At 35.0% G+C, this 20,572-nt stretch overlaps 8 protein-coding genes across 8 annotated transcripts; 4 read left to right on the top strand and 4 right to left on the bottom strand.

Moving 5' to 3' along the window:
• Window positions 1-793: 793 nt before the first annotated feature.
• On the bottom strand, window positions 794-1,501 carry MONOS_1973 (uncharacterized protein; the record flags this gene model as incomplete). Its single annotated transcript, XM_067871861.1, has 1 exon — window positions 794-1,501. The coding sequence occupies one exon, from the start codon at window positions 1,499-1,501 to the stop codon at window positions 794-796; it is 708 nt and encodes a 235-aa protein (XP_067729072.1).
• Window positions 1,502-1,857: 356 nt separating this feature from the next.
• MONOS_1974 (uncharacterized protein) lies at window positions 1,858-4,744 on the top strand (the record flags this gene model as incomplete). Its single annotated transcript, XM_067871862.1, has 9 exons — window positions 1,858-1,965; window positions 2,017-2,308; window positions 2,363-2,560; window positions 2,698-2,768; window positions 2,873-2,966; window positions 3,153-3,779; window positions 3,979-4,132; window positions 4,260-4,399; window positions 4,545-4,744. The coding sequence occupies 9 exons, from the start codon at window positions 1,858-1,860 to the stop codon at window positions 4,742-4,744; spliced, it is 1,884 nt and encodes a 627-aa protein (XP_067729071.1).
• A 201-nt stretch (window positions 4,745-4,945) lies between these two features.
• On the top strand, window positions 4,946-7,425 carry MONOS_1975 (putative ubiquitin-conjugating enzyme E2-binding protein 1). Its single transcript, XM_067871863.1, has 10 exons — window positions 4,946-4,956; window positions 5,000-5,136; window positions 5,187-5,305; window positions 5,365-5,702; window positions 5,847-5,913; window positions 6,062-6,148; window positions 6,246-6,371; window positions 6,466-6,569; window positions 6,728-7,041; window positions 7,132-7,425. Exons 2-10 carry the CDS (start codon window positions 5,011-5,013, stop codon window positions 7,312-7,314), a joined length of 1,464 nt encoding a protein of 487 aa, XP_067729070.1. The 5' UTR covers window positions 4,946-4,956; window positions 5,000-5,010; the 3' UTR covers window positions 7,315-7,425.
• Window positions 7,426-7,704: 279 nt separating this feature from the next.
• On the top strand, window positions 7,705-9,275 carry MONOS_1976 (uncharacterized protein; the record flags this gene model as incomplete). Its single annotated transcript, XM_067871864.1, has 3 exons — window positions 7,705-7,721; window positions 7,817-7,907; window positions 7,965-9,275. 3 exons carry the CDS (start codon window positions 7,705-7,707, stop codon window positions 9,273-9,275), a joined length of 1,419 nt encoding a protein of 472 aa, XP_067729069.1.
• Window positions 9,276-9,355: 80 nt separating this feature from the next.
• Window positions 9,356-14,627, bottom strand: MONOS_1977 (RBEL1b, Ras superfamily GTPase). The gene is made up of 4 exons (XM_067871865.1): window positions 14,322-14,627; window positions 14,211-14,236; window positions 11,914-14,137; window positions 9,356-11,697 (listed from the first exon to the last, which is right to left on the bottom strand). Exons 1-4 carry the CDS (start codon window positions 14,566-14,568, stop codon window positions 9,761-9,763), a joined length of 4,434 nt encoding a protein of 1,477 aa, XP_067729068.1. The 5' UTR covers window positions 14,569-14,627; the 3' UTR covers window positions 9,356-9,760.
• Window positions 14,628-14,683: 56 nt separating this feature from the next.
• Window positions 14,684-15,804, bottom strand: MONOS_1978 (Rab28a; the record flags this gene model as incomplete). The annotated part of the gene is made up of 4 exons (XM_067871866.1): window positions 14,684-14,935; window positions 15,051-15,232; window positions 15,290-15,508; window positions 15,609-15,804. The coding sequence occupies 4 exons, from the start codon at window positions 15,802-15,804 to the stop codon at window positions 14,774-14,776; spliced, it is 759 nt and encodes a 252-aa protein (XP_067729067.1). The 3' UTR covers window positions 14,684-14,773.
• A 240-nt stretch (window positions 15,805-16,044) lies between these two features.
• MONOS_1979 (putative V-type proton ATPase 16 kDa proteolipid subunit c2) lies at window positions 16,045-17,105 on the top strand. Its single transcript, XM_067871867.1, has 3 exons — window positions 16,045-16,265; window positions 16,319-16,606; window positions 16,665-17,105. Exons 1-3 carry the CDS (start codon window positions 16,073-16,075, stop codon window positions 16,694-16,696), a joined length of 513 nt encoding a protein of 170 aa, XP_067729066.1. The 5' UTR covers window positions 16,045-16,072; the 3' UTR covers window positions 16,697-17,105.
• Window positions 17,106-18,135: 1,030 nt separating this feature from the next.
• On the bottom strand, window positions 18,136-20,034 carry MONOS_1980 (Rac3c, Rho family GTPase). Its single transcript, XM_067871869.1, has 7 exons — window positions 19,967-20,034; window positions 19,817-19,865; window positions 19,653-19,720; window positions 19,546-19,589; window positions 19,401-19,485; window positions 19,190-19,309; window positions 18,136-18,953 (listed from the first exon to the last, which is right to left on the bottom strand). Exons 1-7 carry the CDS (start codon window positions 20,015-20,017, stop codon window positions 18,804-18,806), a joined length of 567 nt encoding a protein of 188 aa, XP_067729065.1. The 5' UTR covers window positions 20,018-20,034; the 3' UTR covers window positions 18,136-18,803.
• Between the last annotated feature and the right edge of the window lie 538 nt (window positions 20,035-20,572).

The following is a 20,572-nucleotide window of genomic DNA, read 5'->3' as shown; positions in this document are numbered from 1 at the left end:
AGTTTGCTCTTGTCGAAGTAGACCAACAGTCTAAGCCTTCCAAGCCAAGCGGTTATCTCTTTCGTTGCTGTCTTAAGCTTATTATGGTCTTGATGAAGCAGTACGATATCGTCCAAATAAGCTAGGCAGCGCAATCCCCATCTGTTTCGTATTTCCTGAGTGACTTTCCTCATAACGCAAGTGAAAATGCGGAGCGCGTCCTTGTAGCCGAAGGGCATTCCTTTGAAGGCGTAGGTCTTGTCTCTGAAAGAAAAAGAAAAAAAGGGAATGAAGGAAGGGTGAGCCGGAATTAGAAAATACGCTTGAGACAAATTTATTGTTGTAGCGTAGTCCTCCTGTTGAATTAACCTTTCCAGTGTACTGTGATCCTCAATTTTGAAGTATATTCACTTTACCGCACTGTTGAGAGGCCTGTAGTCTTGGATCTACCTGTATTTTCCGTTCTTCTTCTTCACAAAAAACAACATGTTGAGGCATTTCGCTGTTCCTGGCAGAAGCTGAACCAGGGCCCTCGTCGCTAGGCCTTCCTGCACCCACTTCGCGCATTCTTCTTCTTCCTGCTTGGATTTAAGGAAGCCTCTCCCAGCCTCCACCTCCTTTTTTAGGCGCTCCCTTGCACTCTTCCCCCTCCAAATTGGTTTGATTCCTTCCCGTATAACGCTGCGAACCCCCAGTGAATCCCACTCTTCCGCGGCTAGCTGAGTCCGTCCCCCAACAACTTCCTCCTCCAGGCTCCTGATGCTCTCGATGGACGAACCACTCTCTGCGGCTTTCTGCTTAATCTTCCTTCTGATCAGGTGCCTCCTTGGGAGGTCGCACTCCGAAAAAAATGGGTTCTCGTACGTTGTGCTCTGATGATGGCTTCTCTTCTTGTTTTCCTTGCTTCTTGTAATGGTGTGATCTTTGCTAGCTTGTCGCTGGAAACGAGGAGGTCTTCCTGGACTTCCCTGAGAGCGCGAGCAGCATCAAACCCAAACTCGGCCTGAATTCTTGTATGGCGTGCCTCCTGGAGCGCTGCAGCAATTAGGAGCATGGCGTTTGATGTCCTCTCTTTCCTGGCTTCACCTTCTGGCCGAGACATGATCAAGGCCTTCAATGCTGGGATGAGATATCTTTCCACTCTGTAACCGCTGGAATCAAGCGCGTCTTTTTGCCAATTTGATGATCTTACATGAGGGTGAGTTCTGGCCGGAATAAATGGCGTGCAAGCAATGGATTCATATTGCTCAACTGTTGTCGCTACATCTGCTGAATCCATGTGAAGATCAAATACAGAAGAATTGATGTTATCATTAAATAAGGCGGCACAAAGCGAAGAAAATGACAGAACTTGGCTATCTGTCAGATCTGCTGGCGCTGGTTGTGAGGTAGCTGGAAATTGGTCGGAAGCAAGTGTACTGCTTGAGGAGGTTGGCTGAGATAAGCCCACGCCGCCCGTTGATCCGCCGAGGGTAAAAATACCACTCAGTCCCGATGCAGGTCCTGCAGTTGATACTTCCATGTCAAAGATCTGGTAAGCGACAGAGCCCTTAATATAGGCTCCTTACTCCCATAACAAGAGGTGTTGCAGTTGATCGTTTGTTCTGGAGAATTAATGTACTCTGTACTTTAATGTTTTATGCATTTTGTTCCACACAAATCTTTATAAGTTATTTGACGGTTTTTCACATAATTATATTTAATATTATACTATAATGTTTGAATAATAATCATACGATCGCAAAAAAAGTTTGGAACAGATTATTGAATTTTTCATAAATGAATAAATTCTGTACCAAATACAGCAACAGAAGAATAATAAAATTTTTACATACCTTTACAAAATTTTTATTTTTATATTTTTTAATTCATACTTGAATGAGCCAACAATTGGATTCATCAAAGAGCATGTCTTTAGAAAAACTTAGCGACGATAATTGTTATGAAATTATAAAAGAAATGACGAACGTTCGTGATCTTCAAAACGTTTGATTGAAAAACTATTTTTCTTGTTTTGATAGTCATGAAAATTTCAAGTTTTTGTGCATTTCCAGAAGATTCAAATCATTAGCAACAAATATCAAAATGGCTTGGGCTATTGTTCCAGCAGTAACGAATAGAACAGGAACTCGATGCGTCGTTTTCAGCGATTCGTTTTTTAACGAACAAAGATTTGCGTCAGAAGACCCAACAATCATTTCATCAAGCAATTTCCAATTTGGAAGAATCACATCAACAGCATTGTTGAAAGGTGCATTTCCAAAAGATCCATTACATAGAAGTGACAATGTGAATACTGGAACATTTTTGATGATAGGCGAAGGAGATGGTTCGATGGCAGAAGAAAAACTACCTATTACTTTTTTTTATAATCTTAACAAAGGAAACATGGTAATTAAGGATTCTGAAAAGAAGACAGATAAAAAATTCAACTCTGCCCAATTACCGGATATTCATCTCGACGAGCAACATATAGCAGTTCTTGATAAATGGAACAAAATGTCAATGATACCTGAATCTGGGCTTAATGCTAATTTTGTTCAAGTTCAATCTACAATGACTGTGGCAGCTGCGTTAAACAGTATGAAAGAAATTTATTACTAATGTCAAAAGCTTATAAAATATTTTTATATTCAAATTTTTATGTTCCGTATTATTTTTTTAAATGACTACTTCGATAATTTATAATTTATTTTGTACAAAAAATATCTACATCAGAGCAAGGTCAGCTGGCCATTCGGGGAATGACTCCTGAAGGTAGGTGGTCAGCAAATACTGAATGGTACATCGTATGCTCTTTAGAGATTTTATAAGTTATTCTATAAGATATTATTTAAAAAAATTTTTTGTTGATTATCAAAAAACTGTTCTTCAATAACACTTTTTTTTCCAGCACCCGAATTTTTCTACAACTTATGTTCTTTCGTCTCTTGGACCATCACGAATAAAATCGTTTGCACTTGATATGAGCCTCATCGTTGTTCTCGGTATTCATTATTTGAGAGCGATATATTTGTTGGATTTTTCTTTTTTGTTTTTCAATTTGAAATTGAGTTTTTTCTTTGTGGACGTTGCTTTTATCAGATATATTTAGATTTTTAAGCTAATTTGAGTAACTTTGTTATTTAATTATTTTCTTTTCTTTATCAAATCTTCTTTTTGAACATTTCCAGAAAACGGAGCAGTGTTTGAGTTTGGTTATATTAGTTACTTGAATTCAAGAAAGCGGAAAGAGATTGAAGTAAACATTCCAAATTATGGTGTGATTGAGCTGACAGATATGCGAATATTTGCAGCAGAAAATGCAGAAGAGGAAGAAGAATGGTTGGAAAAAGTTAGGAAAGACAAAGAAGAAAAAGAAAAGCGAAACGAAGGAAAGGAGATATGGGAAATAGAAACAGAAGATTTAGAAGAAGAAGAAGAAGAAGCAAAGAAAGATATTACAGATGGAAAAGAAACAAAAGAAGAAGAATCTTCTACAACAGCTTCTTCGTCAACAGTCCCATCATCTTCTTTGGCTGCTAATTATGAGCCACTTTTTGAATCTGCATTGTATTCTCCATTTCAGAGAGCATTCACAGAGGAATCAGATCAGAATGACAACAATAACGACAATGAAGACAACAAAATAGAGACAGAAGAGGAAAGAAATGAAAGGCTGAAAGAAAAAAGAAGGTTGAAATTGATGGAGAAAATGCCATTTTATGGGGCGTTTGGAAGTCATAAAGTAGAAAAAGTCTTTCGAGGCGGAAGAGTCTTTCAGACTTCTGACAAGCGGTTGATGGTTATTGGTGGAATTTGTATGTATTTTGCGTTTTGATTGTTTAAGTTTCCAAATAAAGAAATTTGAACATATGTGCAATTTTTCTTGTTTTTCTCGCATTTGCAAATGAAAGTTATTTGATGATGTTTTATTGCTTCGCATTTTTTTTATGTAAATTATTTGATTTTCATCATTTTCACTTTCTATTGATTATTTCATTGTTTCCACAATTTCAGTTAAAGACAAACAGCAGCTGCCATACATGCTTTATGATCCGCTTTCCTCTATGCCTCCAATCGCTGCCTTCACAACACTCACCAATTCACCTTATTCACAACATGCTGCTCTTTTTGCTGATGGAACAATTATCGTCACACGAAATATCTGTGAGTATGCAACCCCCTTTTTTTAATGTTAAATGTCTTTATGATAAATAAAAATTGTTTTGCCAATTTTTCTATGTGAAACATCTTCTGCTGATACTTTTGTGTACAATTGTATTCATTTCAATATCCAGCACTCGTTCCTGGGTGAACCCGAAAAGTGAATTTTCAGCGTTATTCATTGAATCGCCACTGTTCAAAACAAAACTGCCATTTACTCCCAAATGTATTCATACAATTCAATTGACGTCTCGTTCACTGCTTCTTTTGAGATGTATGCAAATCTGAAAATTAAATAAACAATTTTTAATTTATCTTTTTTTTTATTTCATTTTGTTGAAATTTGTGTTTTTAATAATGATGATTTTAATAATTAATATGTATATATATATCTTTTAATCACACTTACCATTTCTTAGATGATGGAATGCTTTTCAGGATTTTATTTTCTTCACCTTCTGTTATTACTAACATCACTTCGTCTGTGTGTGAAAAGATCAATGAAACTTCTTCAAAGCGAAGCGAATCCTCAAATACTATTCCTGATACGAGTGAAATTCATAGCATTAAACAAGTTGAATCACTTTCAGATGGACTTGTTTTTCTTATTGTGGAATAAAAACTATTTGTAAAGTCGAAGTTTAAATTATTTTTGTTTTTGAGTGTTTTTTTCAGTAATTTTTGTTTTGTTAAAATAAATGAATGTTGTCTTATATCGCAAAATATACTTGCACTTATATTTTGAGAAATCCTACAAATTATATGGTGAAAGTGAATGGGCAAGGAGGATTTGATCATATTTCCCATGATATTTTCAATCTTCTATTCAAGGTTTGCGTGTTGTTTTTTTAGTGAAATTTGAGCCGAAATTTAGAATCATAATAGATGAATTCTGAAGAAGAGGTTGAAGAGGTAGTGGAAATTGAATATGAAGAAGTTGAGGAAGAGGAAGAGGAGAACGAAGAACAGGCATCAAGCTCATCATTAACATATGAAGGAGAGGGTTCAGAAGTATGCTGTTTATGAAATTACTTATACTTATTGCATCTAATTTTTTTCAGCCATTTGTTTTTCTAAAACGAGAATATATTCAAACACTTATTGAAAAAATGATTGAAGAAGTGCAATCGTTCACATCATTAAATGCTGATGAGGCTATGCTTCTTTTAATTCAAAATGGGTTTGTTCATTTTCATTTTTTGTTATCAATGCATATGCATGTATATTTTTATCAAAAAGATGGAATCGAGAAAAATTGTCTGGGATATATATTGAAGATCGTTCAAAAGCTTTACGTGAGGCTGGAATTGTTGATTGCATGCCATCCAGTTCTTCAACACCTTCTACATCTTCTGCACCTTCTGAATCTACCACGATGACATGTGATATTTGTTATGATGATTTTACTTTTTCTCCTGAGTGCCAACTTCGTTGCTCACATATATTTTGTCACAATTGCTTAGCTGCACATGTTACAAGTGAGATTAGTAAAGGGCAAGGATTTATTCGTATAAATTGTCCGGAAGGTCGTTGTACAGTTGCAATGTATCCTTCTCTTATTCGTAAACTACTTGATGGTATGGAAAAGGAGGAAATATTGAATTGAATAGTGGTTATATGTTTTTATTTTTTTACAGAAAGTTTTTATATCTTTTGTATCGTATTATTAAAGAATTAATTTGAATTTTTAACTTTTTTATTCTTCAAATTATTGAATTTAGAACGGCATGCAGCAACATATGATCAATTCATACAAAACTCATTCATTGAACGGCAGAAAAGATTAAAGTGTGATGAATGGAATATTTTTTATTGTTGTTTCATTCTCATTTTAACCATTTTTTATTCATTCGTTAAACATTCATCTTCTCCATGCATTTTGAAATCCTTATTTTAAAATATTGACATCAATCTTAAATAATTCATAACAAAACAGGTATTGCCCATTCCCAGGCTGCAATTATGTTGCAAAAAAGCAGCTATACACAAACGATGTGAAATGTTTATGTGGGCATTCATACTGGTATTTAAGCATTTATCATAATTTTCTTTTTTTAACGATAAAATATCATATCGTTTTTCTTTCTTTTTTCTTTCTTCCTTTCATTTCCTGTGAATAGCTTCGAGTGTCAGAAAGATGCTCACTTGCCTGCAACGTGCAAAATGATGGAGGAGTGGGACCAGATGCTGCAGAAGGAATCAGGAACATTCGATTGGATTAAGAAAAACACAAAACCATGTCCAAAGTTTGAGATAATTATTTATTTTTCTTTTTCTTTTTCTTTTTCTTTTTCTTGATCCGTTTTTTTACCTATCAAAATTTCATCTGCTCATATAAAGTTGCTTTAAGCCTATTGAAAAGAACAAGGGATGTCATTATATGAGATGCACTCAGTGCAAACACGAATTCTGCTGGATGTGCTTAAGACCCTGGTCAACACACAGTATGCATCTGCATCTTATTTCATTCGTTTTTTAAAGCTAACAAACTGATTTCCTTTCCAATCAACTTTGCGTGTTACATCTATTTTAAAAAATAAAAATATGATTTCCTTCATCTTCTAAATAACCCCCCCCCCCCCCCCCCCCAATTCTCTTCCAGACGACCATTTTGTGTGCAACACGCCAGCCAAGGATATCAAAGACCCGCATGCGCTGTCAGAGAAGCGGGTGATGCTGGACTACAACCAGCACTACCACGACCATTGGGAAGAGCACAAGCGCTCGCTGCAGTATGCCATGAAGGAGCAGAAGGAGCAGCTGAAAGGGCGGATCCAGGAATACATGAGGCTCCACCAGTGCCCTGAGAAAGCAGCAGAGTTTATAGCTGAGGCGCTGGATGTGCTGATTGACTGCAGGAAAGTGCTTGTGCATTCATACATCCTCGCATTCTCTATGAAGGAATCGTCTCATAAGGTATGCGGTTGTTGAGATGTCATTTTGTTTTATTATCAAATTGTGAAATTCTTTATTGTTTGTTTCTTGTTATCAAATGATATTTCAAAGGAATTGTTTGAGTTTATGCAAGCTGACTTGGAGAAAAATACTGAAAAACTTTCTTTTCTGACTGAACTTCCGGTGAATCAAATTGACAGAATGCAACTTCTCCAATATACTGCAAATTCAAAGCAATATTTGGAAAAACTAACTGAGGCTTTCTCTTCTGGTAACATTACAGCAGCATATTAATCTTTTATTGTGAATGAACTTATTTACAACTTAACTTTCATTTCGCGAACTTTGCTTTTTTATTTTTCATTTTTTAATGTTATTTATTTAAACAATTTAGTATATGCAAATGTCTTTTCTTTTTATTTTGTTATGAAAAACGGTTCAAAAAAGAAATATTAATCAAATAAAATAATGGTTGTTTGAAAAAAGATACTGTTGAAAAGAACGGTGACATCAAGAGCTCGTTGATGTGGTTTGAGTCCCATATATTGTTAAATTTGTAAATGTTATATAATTATTGCTTTCATGATATTTTGGTTTTTATCAGTTGGAAAAGACTAAGTTTTTTCATTTAATTCTTTTGCAATTCTAATAATGATGTTTTTATAATAGATCGTCTAAATTGGAATGAACCCACATGTTCGGTTGTAATACGCACAACGATTATCCAGTGCGTCATATGGTTATTAATTTCTGTTCCTCTTTTTGTTCTTTGGCATGCAAATGCCGAATTGAAAAGGGATAGAACCCCCGAAGGATGGGCAACTGATGCTCTATATGCCGATCCAGAATCTTTAAAAATTAATCAATTTAATCCGGCATATTCTTTTGTATGGACAAATATTTTTTTCTGACTTCATTTTTATTTTATTGACAATAATCTTAAGATAAGATTTGCCGGTATCCAATTCACTAACATCTCCTTTGACATTAATGCAACGCAGGATGGTGCGCACTATGGACGTTCTGTTACTTTGAATTTTTCAAAGAGTCCGATTTGGAAACAGGAAGATTTTGAAGCTCCTGGATATGTCACGGGTGTTATAAAAACTAAAAACAATTCCGACATTTCACCTCCTCCGTATTCGACAGGAAAACGTTTTTCAGTGACAATTACAAAAGGGGCTCCCCCATCTTCGATCAACACTTCATTTTCTATAAATGCATCTCTTTCTAATTCAAGAGACCGGTTTAGTCGTTACTCAACAACGAGATATTTTGGATATGATGGTAAGGTTACAGTGGATGGAGACAACAAAATTGATTTAGGGGAAAATTGGTTTGAAGTGAACATTGTTGATCAGATACAATTTCCAGTCAATCTGGGTATTGAAGTCAACCAAAATGATGCATCTTTTGTAATTTTTTCTTCGAATTCACAAGTAAAATCCATTGGAAGCAAGAACAAAAAAGATGAGAATAACTCATCACCACAAAGATTGACACGAAAGCTCTCAGAAGTGGATGATTCAGGACGGCCTGTGTTTGAGGTGTCTGTGAAAGAGCTCATGAAATACTCATCAGTGCGAACAAACCAGATGGCTTTCACCACAAAATGTAACGAAAGGACTCACGAATGCTTGCTAACACAATCCACACATTCGTTTGATTTTTTGACTCCTCTAGAACCGCAGAATCTGACGGGTGCAGGGCTTGTTGTGCATATCATGGGCTTTGTGATTCTGGTGATTATGATTGTGTTTGCACCTCAGCTTCTGCTCGGCTGCTGCTGTTGTTGCTTGGATATTGACCACGATGATGAAAAGAAAAGAAAAAGAAAGAGAGATATTTCTGTATCAAGCAGTTCGTCCTCTCAAACAACTGCATCAAACAAACAGAAGAAAAAAACTGTGAACCGTTCAGACTTCAAAGATGAGAGATATGAAGAATCTGCACATCTGTCTGATGCTCGGCCTTATTCTGTTCCCTGCGATCCACCTGCCTCGAATGCTCCTTTATATACAGCAGTAGACATCAACGGAGCTGACAATGGGCGTTCTTCACCCGTTCCAAGTGCTCCTTATTTGAATCCTGAACCAGTTGGATCGAATCTGGAAGCAGTCGACGAGAAGGAAAATGACTTTGCCAATCCACAAAATAGAGACGCAAACGCTCTTTTAGCTCCTTCTTATCAGCCAGATGGAATACAGTCTATCCCTCAGCCTATTTATTCTCTCCCTTCCCAGATGCAGCAGTGATATTGCTATTATATATTCCTCCTAATGGAGTTGCTAGTTTATTATTTTTTTCGAGTTTTTGTAATTTGTTTTGATAATGCAATGTTCTTTATGGTGTTTTTAGTGATTATTTTGTGTAAATGTTTAATGCATGCAAAGCCGAGTTGTTTGTTGTTCTTTCTTTTCTTTTCTTTTCTGTTTTCAATCTTTTTTGTTATTCAACTTTTGAGAATTGATCAGAAGGATGCCAACTTTTAATGGCTGACTTTTCTTTTTTGCATCTTATTTCGTTTTATTATTTTATATCCATTAAATATTGTAATTAAAAAGCAAAAATCGAAAGTTTAACTCCCTCAAAAACAAAAAAAAGGAAACAAACAGACAAAAAAGAACATCAATAACAACACAAAAAATAAACACAAAAAGTTCATTCATTCACAGAAACACCAATAAAGCAAAAATACTTCAAAAACTCGTTTGTTTTTGTTTGTTAATATTCTCTTTTTTTATTCGGTTTCAGAAGTTGCCTTTGGTGTATTATCATCGTTTTGAATCGAAGTGTTTTTATCGCTCTCTGCCTCTTCAACAGCTCCTGTCTCAACTTCTCCTTTGTTTTCTTCTTCTTCTTCTTCTGGCTTTTTGTCATAGCTCTTCTCTTGTTCTTCTTTGGCTTCTTCTTCGTTGGATGTCGAATGCTTGTGGCTGTGATGTCTTTCGTGATTGCTTGCAATCTCTTTTTGTCCTTCATTCTCTTCTGCTTCATCATCTTTTTTCGGTTCTGTTTCTTCCTCGTTTTGTACTTTCTCGTTTTCTTTCTCTTCATCCTTCGAATCTTTTCCACTCTCTTTCTCTTCATCGTTCTCATTTTCTTTCTCCTTTTCTTTATCCTTCTCTTTATCTTTATCTTTATCTCTTCTGTGATCTCTGTGTGAGCGATGTCTGCTGTGATGGCGATGATGGCGATCTCTTCCACTCTCTTCATCTTTTCTCTTTCGATCCTTCTCACTTCCTTCCTTCTCTTCTTTTCCTTCTTTCTCTTCTTTCTCTTCATCTTCTCCTTTGTTGTTCTCTTTCTCTTCATTTCCTTCCTCTTTCTGGTTTTTCGAATCCTTCACCTTGTCTCTTCCTCGATGAGAGCGGTGTGAGTGATGATGCTCTCTTCTGCTTCCCTTTCTATCTTTAGACCCCTCCTTCTCTTTCTCTCTCTTATCCTCATTCCCTTCCTCTTCACGCTCATTTCCCTCGTCTCCTCCAAACGATGCATATTCGCTGCTTCTCCTTTCTCCTTCTTGTTCGTCAAACTGAACATGCCCCATTGAATGGTATCCCAAATCATCAATAGCTGCATAGCCATCGTCTGGATGCTGCACAAATGACACACTAGAAACTGGGGGTGTTGTTGGGACTGGTGGTTCTTCTTCTTTCTCTTTCTCTGCTTTTGGTGTTGACAAGATCGAAGAAGGTTGCAATGCTTCAGCTGGTTCGTGTTCATAGAAGCTGTCAGTATGTGTGCTGTCTGCTTTGTTCTCTTCCAAATGATTCTTCGATGAAGGCACAACTTCATCTGAGTCACTGAAAAATGAGTCCAGCGCATTTGATGAAGACAAATGGTGCATTGGTTCGTTGCTTGGCTCAGGTTGCGCTTTTTCGGCTTCTCTTTCTCTTTCTCTTTCTCTTTCTCTTTCTTCTTTTTCTTGTTGAAGTTTTCTTTCTCTTTCTTTTTCTCTTTCCTTTTCTCTTTCCCTTTCCCTTTCTTCTTCTTCTCGTTCTTCTTCTTCCTGCCTCATTCTTGCTCTGTCTCTTTTCTTGTTTAGCACTGTCGTTTTTGACAGCTCTGCCATCACATCGTTTTCTTCGACGTCCAATTGTGCCTCAAGAATTCCTGTCTTTCGCTCTTTTCGACTTCTTCTTCGGTCTTCTTTTGCTTCGTCTTCGACTTCTTTTCCTTCTCTTTCTCTGTCTCTTTCTTTCTCTCTCTTCTTCTTTTCTGTCCTTTCTTCTTCTTCATCTCCTCCATCTTTCTCTTTTTCTTTCTCTTTCTCCTTCTCCTTCTCACTCTCCACTTTCTCCTTCCTCCTCTTCCTCTTTTTGTCGTCAAGCTGTTTCAGTGACATACTCAAATCCTCATCCACATCATCCAATGCAGCCAGCTCCAGTCTTCTTCTCCCTCTTTCCCCTTCTCTTTCACTTTTGCCTTCTCTTCCACCTTCTCCTCTGCTATTCGCTTCCCTCTCTGCCACACCCAACACACCAGTTGGAGCATATCCTTGTGAACTGCCTTTGTTCATCATCAACATCTGCTGCTGTTGCTGTTGTTGTTGTTGTTGTTGTGCTGGTGCCATTCCACGTGAGGCAAGTGTCTCTGAAGAGAGCGCATTCAGTCGACTTCTGTCCATCACTGAATGGCCCAATGCAAGCTCTGGATGCACGACAACAGGAGATACTGAATGAGGTTGGATATTTTGTGTTGTTAGAAAATAGAAAAATAAATAAGAATAAAAAAATTCAAACAAGAAAAATAGAAAAAATTAAAAATTAAAATTAAATAAATAAATAAATAATGTCATGTCCTCTCTCAAAATACATAATGCAAATCCATTCACATCTTTCCTCTTCTTCTTCTTCTTCTTCTTCTTCTTCCACTCCCCCTCTCCCAAACCTCCACTCCCAGCTGTCCCAATCATATTCCCCATTACTCCTGCTGCTCCCGCTCCTGCTGCTGCCCCTGGCACAACTGCCGGCACTTCTCTCGAAAGCTTCGGATTTCCCAGAAAGTCATCCAAACTGGTGTCGACACTGATCTGCTTGATGGCTCTCACTCTTTCCCTCTCAAACTCAGCATCCCGCAGCTGCTTCTCCCTCAGCGCCTTCTGCCGCTGCTTCTCCTGCTGCTCCCTTTCTTTCTCCAGCCGCCGCATCTCTTTTTTGCTCGGTGGTTTCACTGTGCCATCGCCTGAAGAAGAATTGGCTGTTGATGATGATGACGATGACTTGTTCCGCCGGAAAAACGAGAAAATCCCTCCTCCGCCCGAAGATGAGGAAGATGCATTTGTTGTGGGCTGCTTTGAGACTGCAGGTGAAGAAGAAGAAGAAGGAGAAGAAGGAGAGGAAGGAACAGTAGTTGATTGTTGTTGTGTCAGTGATGCTGTTGTCTGCTTATTAGCTGGTGTGTTCTGAGCATTTTGGTGAAGTGCTTTCGGAGAAGAGCTCGGCTGTCCAGGCTGAAGTGGCTGGGGTGTCCTGTGAGATGGCGTTGAGGTGCTGGCAGAGGAAGAAAGAGAAAGAGGAGAAGGAGCAGAGAGAGGAGGAGAGAGTGGAGAAGAAAGAGGAGAAGCAAGAGGAGAAGGAGAGATGCTTCCGCTCTTCATGGTGAGCGGAGAAAGAGGCAGCGCAGACGGAGACTGGGCATTCTTTCTGCTTTCATCTGCACTTTCCTCTCTGCCTTCTTTGCCTGCTTTGCCTGCTTTTCCTGGCGTGTCCCACAACATCTTCTCGTCTGTCAGCCCATCCAGCTTCATTCCAACCACACTGCGACTCCACTCGTTCGGGCTCTTCCGCTGAACCCGCCCTGCTTTCTGTGCGCTGCCTCCTTCGCTGCCTCCTTTCCCCGCCTCATTCGCACCTCCTGCCCCTCCTCTTCCTCTTCCTCTTTCTCCTTCTTCTCCTTCTCCGTCTGCCCCGTCCTCCTCCCTCTTCTCGCTCAAGTCCACCTCCATCGGCCAGAACATCTCCTTGAACACGTCTTCTGAGTGCGCCTCTGCGTCGCCAAAGACGTCTTCCCGCATCCTCTTCTCGCGCTCCCTCACGCGCTCAATCTCCTTCAGAAGGATCTCCACTTTCTGGCCGAACAGCGGCAGGTGCAGAAACTTCCGAAGAGAAGAGAGGCCGTACCCGCACTTCAACGACGTCTTCATCACAAACACAGGCGACGCAGTGTTCAGAAGCAGCGTGTATGGCGAGGCTGTTACTGGAAGCGGAGAGGGGGGGTCTGGCTGTTTGGGGGCTTGCTGCAGTGCTGGTGTGACGGAAGGGGAAGGGGAAGAGGAAGGGGAAGAGGAAGATGGAGATGAAGTGGAAGAAGAAGAGGAAGAGGAAGGGGAAGGGGTTGGTGAGTGAGATGGCGAATGTGCTGGAGAGGGCAAGTTACTGATTGATGGAGAATTTTGAGATTTAAGAGGAGATGATGATTGGAAGAGAGATGTGAATCTTGCTTGTTCCAGGACGCCTGGACTCGAAAGGAAACTCTGATTCATTCTGTTCTTTATAACTTCATCGAATACACATGGAGAATATTCAATACCTCGTTCATCAGTTTTCTTCACAGAACTATCAGCTGGATGAGATTCACATTTATTTTTATTATTATCATTCACATTGATTTTCTTCTCTTCATCTTTTTGAACTGTATTCTCGTTACATTCTTTTTCTTTTGATTTTGTTGAATTATTCGATGAATCAATTTTTTCATTTAAATCACTTTGCCTCTTTTTCTTCTCTTCTTCGTTTTTCGGAAGCTTGATTTTATTGCTTTCTTTTTCAATAGTATCACTTTCAACTTCAATGTCTTTTGGATTTTCGATAGTTTTGTTGGTTTCAATTTCTTTATCTGGAACTTTTTCTTTTTCATTCCCCAATGATGATTGTGAAAGAGGTTTAAATAATTGTGGTGCAATATCTAAAAAATTCACAACAATTGCAATGGGAACATGTGCGGGAACAGATGGAACATTTTCAAGAATATATCTGATAGATTCACTTGATTGAGGATTACACAAAAAAAACACTGCATGGACTCCTGTATAAACATTTATGTGATCGGCATCGAGTTGTATAGAATCTGGTTTATCAATTGAAAGTGTGGAATGATCAACTACGTCCCAGAGCTTTATATTTGCAATATTGAAATAAAAAATTGCACTTTCATTATTTTTTTTTTTTTAAAAAAATTAAAAATACCTCAGCGCGGAGTGTTTCCTCTCCATCTTAAGTTTAAAAAAATGAAAGCAATCAATTTTTTATTTTATTTGAAAAAAATTATTTTTCAATCGAATTAATAAAAAAGCAAACCATTGATATCCATGTCTATTGCGCAACAAGAAATTTGTGGAGTTGGATGATATTTTGCTGTAAAAGGCAATCCTTGAAGGATATTCATTAGCTGAGTTTTTCCTGTCTTTCTTGCTCCTCTAATAAGTGCCTTAACAGAAAAAGTCGATCCAAATGTCGATTTTGCTAAATAGCCGACTTTTCGTTCTGAGCTCAAGGGTGAATTTGATTGTATCAAATCGCTCTGTTGTTGCCTTCTGGAAAACATTTATATATTGCCTTAACGACAATGAAAAGTTAAAAAAAAACTTAAAAATAATTGAATATGTGATCGTTAATTCCTTTATAAGCTTATCCATATTTTTCAATAAGAAACGAAAATATTATACCCTAGTTTTATTTTTTCTTTTTTTTTTTTATTAAAAGCAATGTCATAAAGTAATTCAGAATAAGAATTGTTAATGCTGTAAATATCACAAAATGATGCATTTCTCTTTTCCAGATTTTTTATCCTTACTTTTAGATTCTTTATTTCCTTTTGAAGGCTGTGAAGATGAAGCAATTATATCATCTGATGTTTTCCCATCAATTGTAGTCTCATGATCTCTCTGAATTGTTGCTACAGAAGCAGCCATCTATCATATCAAAGGAATAAAATTTATTCATCATAAAAAGCGAAATAAAAAGGTTGAGAAAAAAGTTTAAAAAATGTATGGAAATATTAAAAATAAAAAAGAATAAGCTGCACACCGCTTCTCTTTCAATTTCTACATAAGGTTTTTTCACATCTGCCAGATCAGATGCAACTTTTATCATTGCTGGTAGTACATTGTCTCCTGTTCTAGCTGACATATAGAAAAATCTGATTCCATATTTGTCAGCAAATGCTGAATGCTCCTCAACAGAAACTTTTCTTTGATAACCAAGATCAGCTGTTATATGAACAAATATGTTATAATTAATTTGTACATGTAATTATTTATTCACACTTTTATTCCCAATCAGTGCCATGTATGGCTGTTTCTCAGACTCTGGGAAAACTTCTTTGACGAATGTCATCCAATTTTCAAGATTTTGAAAAGAGCTTTGATTTGTTATGTCGTAAACAAATAAAATTGCATTGGAACCACGGAGATAATTCTTAATCATTTTCTGTCCAATGGTCTGTCCCCCGATGTCCCAACACTGAAGTGAAACTTGCAACTTCTCTAAAATACAAAAAAAAAAAAAGAAAAGAAAAGAAAAGAAAAGAATTATGAAATTTTGCATAAAAGATTAAAGGAAAAAAAAGAATTCTTTTTCTCAAACCAGTTATTTGAAGCTGCTTTAAAAAAAAATCAAGTCCAATAGTTTGTTTGTATCTCTGTTCAGGATCGAAATGATCTTTAGTAAATCGCATTATAATTGAAGTTTTACCAACAGCACCATCTCCGAGAAAAATGACTTTAAATTGCTTCACATCCAAATCATCATTATCTCCATCATCGTCAAATTGTTTTTGCATCTTTAACGATATTCATAATTGTTTGAAAATATTTCAAAATGTTAATAAAAGGCAAGAATGTAAAATAAAGTTCAAATATTGCAACGAAAAAACAAAAGAATACTTGAATTTCAATTATTAAGTATGTTATAATGGGTCAATTTTTCGTAAAGTGTAAGACGGATTTTATAATAACAAATTAATGTGAACTACTCCGAAATTCAAGTTTTTTATCATTTAAGATTTTTTAACAATATGGTTTAGGATCAAGAGTATTTAGATTTTTTAGATGAGTATTGTTGTTTCAGAAATCTGTCCATCTTGGACCACATTCTTTGGATTCATGGGAGCTGCTTCTTCATTAATTTTTGCAAACTTCGGATCGTGCTATGGAACAGCCAAAGCTGGTGTTGGCGTTTGCGTGATGGGCGTTATGCATCCTCAGCTTATTGTCAAATCAACAATTCCAACAATTATGGCAGGTATGAGTTATATAAAGATGCTTTTCTCGTACTTCATGATTTCTTTTTGAAAGGTATTCTTGGTATTTACGGTTTGATTGTGGCAATTATTATTGGAATGGGTATTACAAACGAGTATCCTCTTTACAACTCATTTGCTCATCTTGCTGGAGGGCTTTGCGTTGGATTCAGTTCTCTTGCTGCTGGGATCACCATCGGTATTGTTGGAGATGCAGGAGTTAGAGCAAATGCAAGACAGCCAAAATTGTTTGTTGGGATGCTTTTGATTCTTATTTTCGGAGAAGCTCTTGCACTGTACGGTGTTATCGTTGGACTTATTCTTGCAACTAAAGGATCATCAAGTTTGTAATTTAAATGTTTATCTTTTAATCTGTGTTTAACACTTTAATTTTCATTCAGATAAATGCACCGTCGGAGCACCAACAAGCTAAAATATTTTAAAATGTTGAAACATATAAATTATTTGTATCTATTCATCATTTCAATGATTCGTTTTTATATCAATATCATTTTTTTATCTGTTTCAATTTTAAAATATTTCTTTAATTCGTTATCAGTTTCCATTCATATCAAATCTTGCCTTAAAACACTTATTGCACATTGTAGCTTTTTAAAAATACTTATAAAAAAAATTTTTTTTTTTCTTGTATCTTAAAATAGAAATATTTTTGAAAATACGCAATGAATTATTCAACACTGATAAGCTGCCTTTTGTTGTAATGTCGTTGTTTATTTTATGAAATTTTGATGATTTGAAAGTCTTTTTCTTCTTATTTTCATTTGTTCAACAACTTTCCTAAAATCAAAAAGATAAAAAACCTAATTTCATGTTTTATTGCAGAATATTTCCCTCAAAAGGTTTTTTTTCCATTTTGAAAAAAAAAGAATTTTTGAAATCAAAAAAAATTTGAATTGAAAAATTGATTTTTATAAAGAATTATTGTAAGTTTTTATTATTGTGGACGCTTTCAATAAATGTGGACAGTGGTATTATCTCAACTTCCGTTGATGGTTGCATCTTGGTCATGAATCAAGCAATTCCCTTCATTCATCAAACTTCTGTGAAAAATGATAATGAAATTTCTTACACCGAAGAACTTGGATAAAAACATTTACAAATTTCAAAAAAACACAGAGAAATATGATTCTCCAGGTTTCTCAGAAAAGATTAAATACTTTTTTTTGAATTCCGTTGATTTGGGTGAATGAAAAAATTTATTCTTAAAAAGTTTGTATTCATGGTTTGAATAGCTGTGTTTATAGTGGAAATACAAGTATCAATGGTTGTTGAAATATTGCCACTGTCCACAGAAAATGAAAGTGTGCAACATAATTTATACCATCTGAAGGTGTTTTTTTTTTTTATTGTTATTTTCCAATCCAAATTCTCGGTTAAAAAATATGTATTGAATGTTTGGAAAAGTATTTATAAATGAAAAAATATTTTTAGAAATAGCAATTAACCTTATTTGAATCGCTTTTTAGCTTTTTTTGTTATTGAAATGCTCTCGACTTTTCGTAACAATTGTTCTTGTTTAAATTCAAAATTTTATAATAAATCAACACCGCATAAAAATAATTGATATCAAACGTATTGGCCTGCATAATCGAAAATGCCATATTCACATTTCTGTAACATGACAAGTCAAGAAATCATTTGTCTGTCAAAAAAAAAAAAAAAAAAAAAAAAACAATATGGATAATTTTTTAAAAAAATATAAAATCACGATATAACATTCAATTTCGAAGGAAAATAATGATAAAATAAATGACTCCAGACGAAAGATAGATCAACAGAGCACATTGCAAGTTCACAAAAAAAAAATCAACAATTTTTCAAAGAATTTTTATAACTAATGAATTTCCCCAGAAAATGATTTTTGTTGAAGTGTCAATTACTTCGAAAAAATTGAGTGAAGTGCAGTCTTTTGTTGCAACTTAATATTCAAAGAATGAGATATTGATTATAATTACCTTATGAAACATTTGCAATTTTTTGCACTTATGGTACTTTCAAAATTGTGAAATACGTCAATTCAAATATTAAAATAAAGTCTTGCGATATGAAAAAACAATGCTTGAAAAGAGAAAAAGATATAAATCTTTCTTCAAAAGATCGAAAGTTTAACAATTTAAAAAAAGAAAAAGAAAAAAAGGAAAAAAGTCCAAAATGTTGAATAAAAACATGCATAAAAAATTTCGTATGTTGCCCAAAATAGACAGAAACTGAAATAGAAAATTGCGTTAGTTTTACAAAAGAAACACACACAAAAAAATATTATTTGAATTTTTGATGAATTACATGTGATCATTTTTCTATTCTATTTGAACAAACTGCCATCAAACGAATTATTCAATAGCCAACTTATTATTTCCATATTTTTCTTTTTCTGTTAAGTTAACTTCTTTCAAAGCAAGATGATTAATGGGGATTGAAGATAAGAGCAGGACAAAGATTTAAACATGCTGGTATTTAACAGGAATATTCGAAGAAAGAAAGATAAGATAGTAACTTCGAAATTTTTAAGAAGTGTTATATTACAATATGGAACAACATCCTTCTGATTGATTGTCCTTTTCAAAATGCACATCAAGTGCAGTCTTAAAGACTTCTGCAACTCTAATTCCACTCTTCGCCGAACAAGTTATATACGCCTTAGCTCCTATGTCCCTCATTATTTCTTTAATCTAATAAAAATAAATAAATAAATAAATAAATAAGAAATTAAGGATTTTAAATAAAAGAATATTAACAATTAATAATAAATATTCAATAATTGAAATCAATAAAAGAAAACAATATGGTACAAAATATAAAGTGAAAAATAAAACACATTATACAAATTTCAATAAACAAATTGTAATGATATTATTTTTTTCTTTAATATTTGTCTATTCTTAATCATATTTCTTAACTTTCATACTTCATTATCTTTGACTGCATTTGGAGAAGAAGGATCCATATCCCTCAAATCGCACTTTGTTCCAACTAAAACAATTGGAGGAGGCTCTCCAGAAAAATATTTCTTCAGTTCGGGATACCACTTTGCAAATTCAAAACAGTTAATTGTAAAAAAAAATGAAAATAATAAGAATTAAAGAAAAATAAATGCACTAAATTGATAAAAATTGTACCTTAGTTTTGCATCGAAGTAATGACTCTCGCTGAGTGCAACAAAACGCAACCAAAAATACATTTGTTTTATCATATGAAAGAGTTCTTTAAAATAATTAAGTATCATGCAAATAACATGAATACAATAAAAAGCACTAAGCAAACCTTATAGCATCGTATTCTTCTTGCCCAGCAGTATCCCATAACACCTAAAAAAATTTCACAGGTTGCAATCAAAGAAAATATTTTTTTTTTGAAAAAAAATAAAATACCAAATTAACTAATTGATCTTTGTACGTTTCAGATTTGTTATAATCATCGTAAACAGTTGGAATGTAATCTGTAAAAAATTAAACAATACAAAATAATATGTTCCAAATAAAAAATGAACAACAATAATAAGAACAAGAAATTAACGCACAAAATATGAGCATACCAACTGGAAATGTTCCTTGGGAATACATAATCATTAATGCAGTTTTCCCCTTTAAAAACAAAAAATTACAAAAATTCACCAAAAGATGCAAAGACGCAAATAATATTCGGTTTTAAAACTGGAAATAAAACATGAAAAAATAAAGCAAACCACTGCACCATCTCCAACAATCACAATTTTGACTTCTGCTGTTGCAGCCATTTTTCAAGATCTATAACCATAGTTTAGTATAGAAGTATTTTTATGCAAAAAAATAAACTACCAAAATAGCAAAAACATATTTTAAGAAATGAATGATTGTGATTTGAAAAGATTCATTTTTGATCATAAATACTTAATATTTAAAAATTTTGTTATATTTGAGCAACATTCATTTTTCGACTAAATTAGAAATGCAACTCTTTTTTACGATATTTCTTATTAAAATATGCTCTTCTATAGATTCCATCCATGAAACTTCTGAACCTATTCTTCTTTTTCACAATGATGAATTTTCTTATTTTTTACTTCATAACTCTTCATTGCAAACATCAACGGTGACATTTGATATTGACTCTGAATCTGAACTATGTAATATTGACGCTTCATCTGTTTACATCATCAAGAATGTGAAAGTTGTGTTTGAGATCAAACGACAATCTGCATTAATTACAACAAATGGAGGAAGCATTGATATTGTTAATATTTCATTAAAACATTGTCTATTATCCACCTTGCTTTTTCCTTCGATATTATCACAACAATCAGTTGGAGGAT

Source organism: Monocercomonoides exilis, assembly GCF_001643675.1.
Source record: "Monocercomonoides exilis strain PA203 chromosome Unknown scaffold17-1647472, whole genome shotgun sequence".
In the NCBI taxonomy this organism is placed as follows: Eukaryota; Preaxostyla; order Oxymonadida; family Polymastigidae; genus Monocercomonoides; species Monocercomonoides exilis.
This window is presented reverse-complemented; position numbering and strand designations above follow the sequence as displayed.

Bases quoted from the DNA above. Each gene is read 5' to 3' on its own strand.
- MONOS_1977 (XM_067871865.1), bottom strand. From the start codon at position 14,568: ATGTTTTCCAGAAGGCAACAACAGAGCGATTTGATACAATCAAATTCA. The intron at 14,138-14,210 runs GTATTTTTAATT...GCAAATATAAAG, and splicing joins AGGAAACACTCCGCGCTGAG to CTCTGGGACGTAGTTGATCA. The intron at 11,698-11,913 runs GTTTGGGAGAGG...AACCTCATTCAG, and splicing joins TGGGACAGCTGGGAGTGGAG to TATCTCCTGTTGTCGTGCAT.
- MONOS_1975 (XM_067871863.1), top strand. From the start codon at position 5,011: ATGAATTCTGAAGAAGAGGTTGAAGAGGTAGTGGAAATTGAATATGAA. The intron at 5,914-6,061 runs GTGTGATGAATG...ATAACAAAACAG, and splicing joins GAACGGCAGAAAAGATTAAA to GTATTGCCCATTCCCAGGCT. The intron at 7,042-7,131 runs GTATGCGGTTGT...GATATTTCAAAG, and splicing joins TGAAGGAATCGTCTCATAAG to GAATTGTTTGAGTTTATGCA.
- MONOS_1979 (XM_067871867.1), top strand. From the start codon at position 16,073: ATGAGTATTGTTGTTTCAGAAATCTGTCCATCTTGGACCACATTCTTT. The intron at 16,266-16,318 runs GTATGAGTTATA...TCTTTTTGAAAG, and splicing joins AATTCCAACAATTATGGCAG to GTATTCTTGGTATTTACGGT. The intron at 16,607-16,664 runs GTTTGTAATTTA...ATTTTCATTCAG, and splicing joins TGCAACTAAAGGATCATCAA to ATAAATGCACCGTCGGAGCA.
- MONOS_1980 (XM_067871869.1), bottom strand. From the start codon at position 20,017: ATGGCTGCAACAGCAGAAGTCAAAATTGTGATTGTTGGAGATGGTGCA. The intron at 19,721-19,816 runs GTATGCTCATAT...AATTTTTTACAG, and splicing joins CCAAGGAACATTTCCAGTTG to ATTACATTCCAACTGTTTAC. The intron at 19,486-19,545 runs GTTTGCTTAGTG...ATTATTTTAAAG, and splicing joins GAAGAATACGATGCTATAAG to AACTCTTTCATATGATAAAA.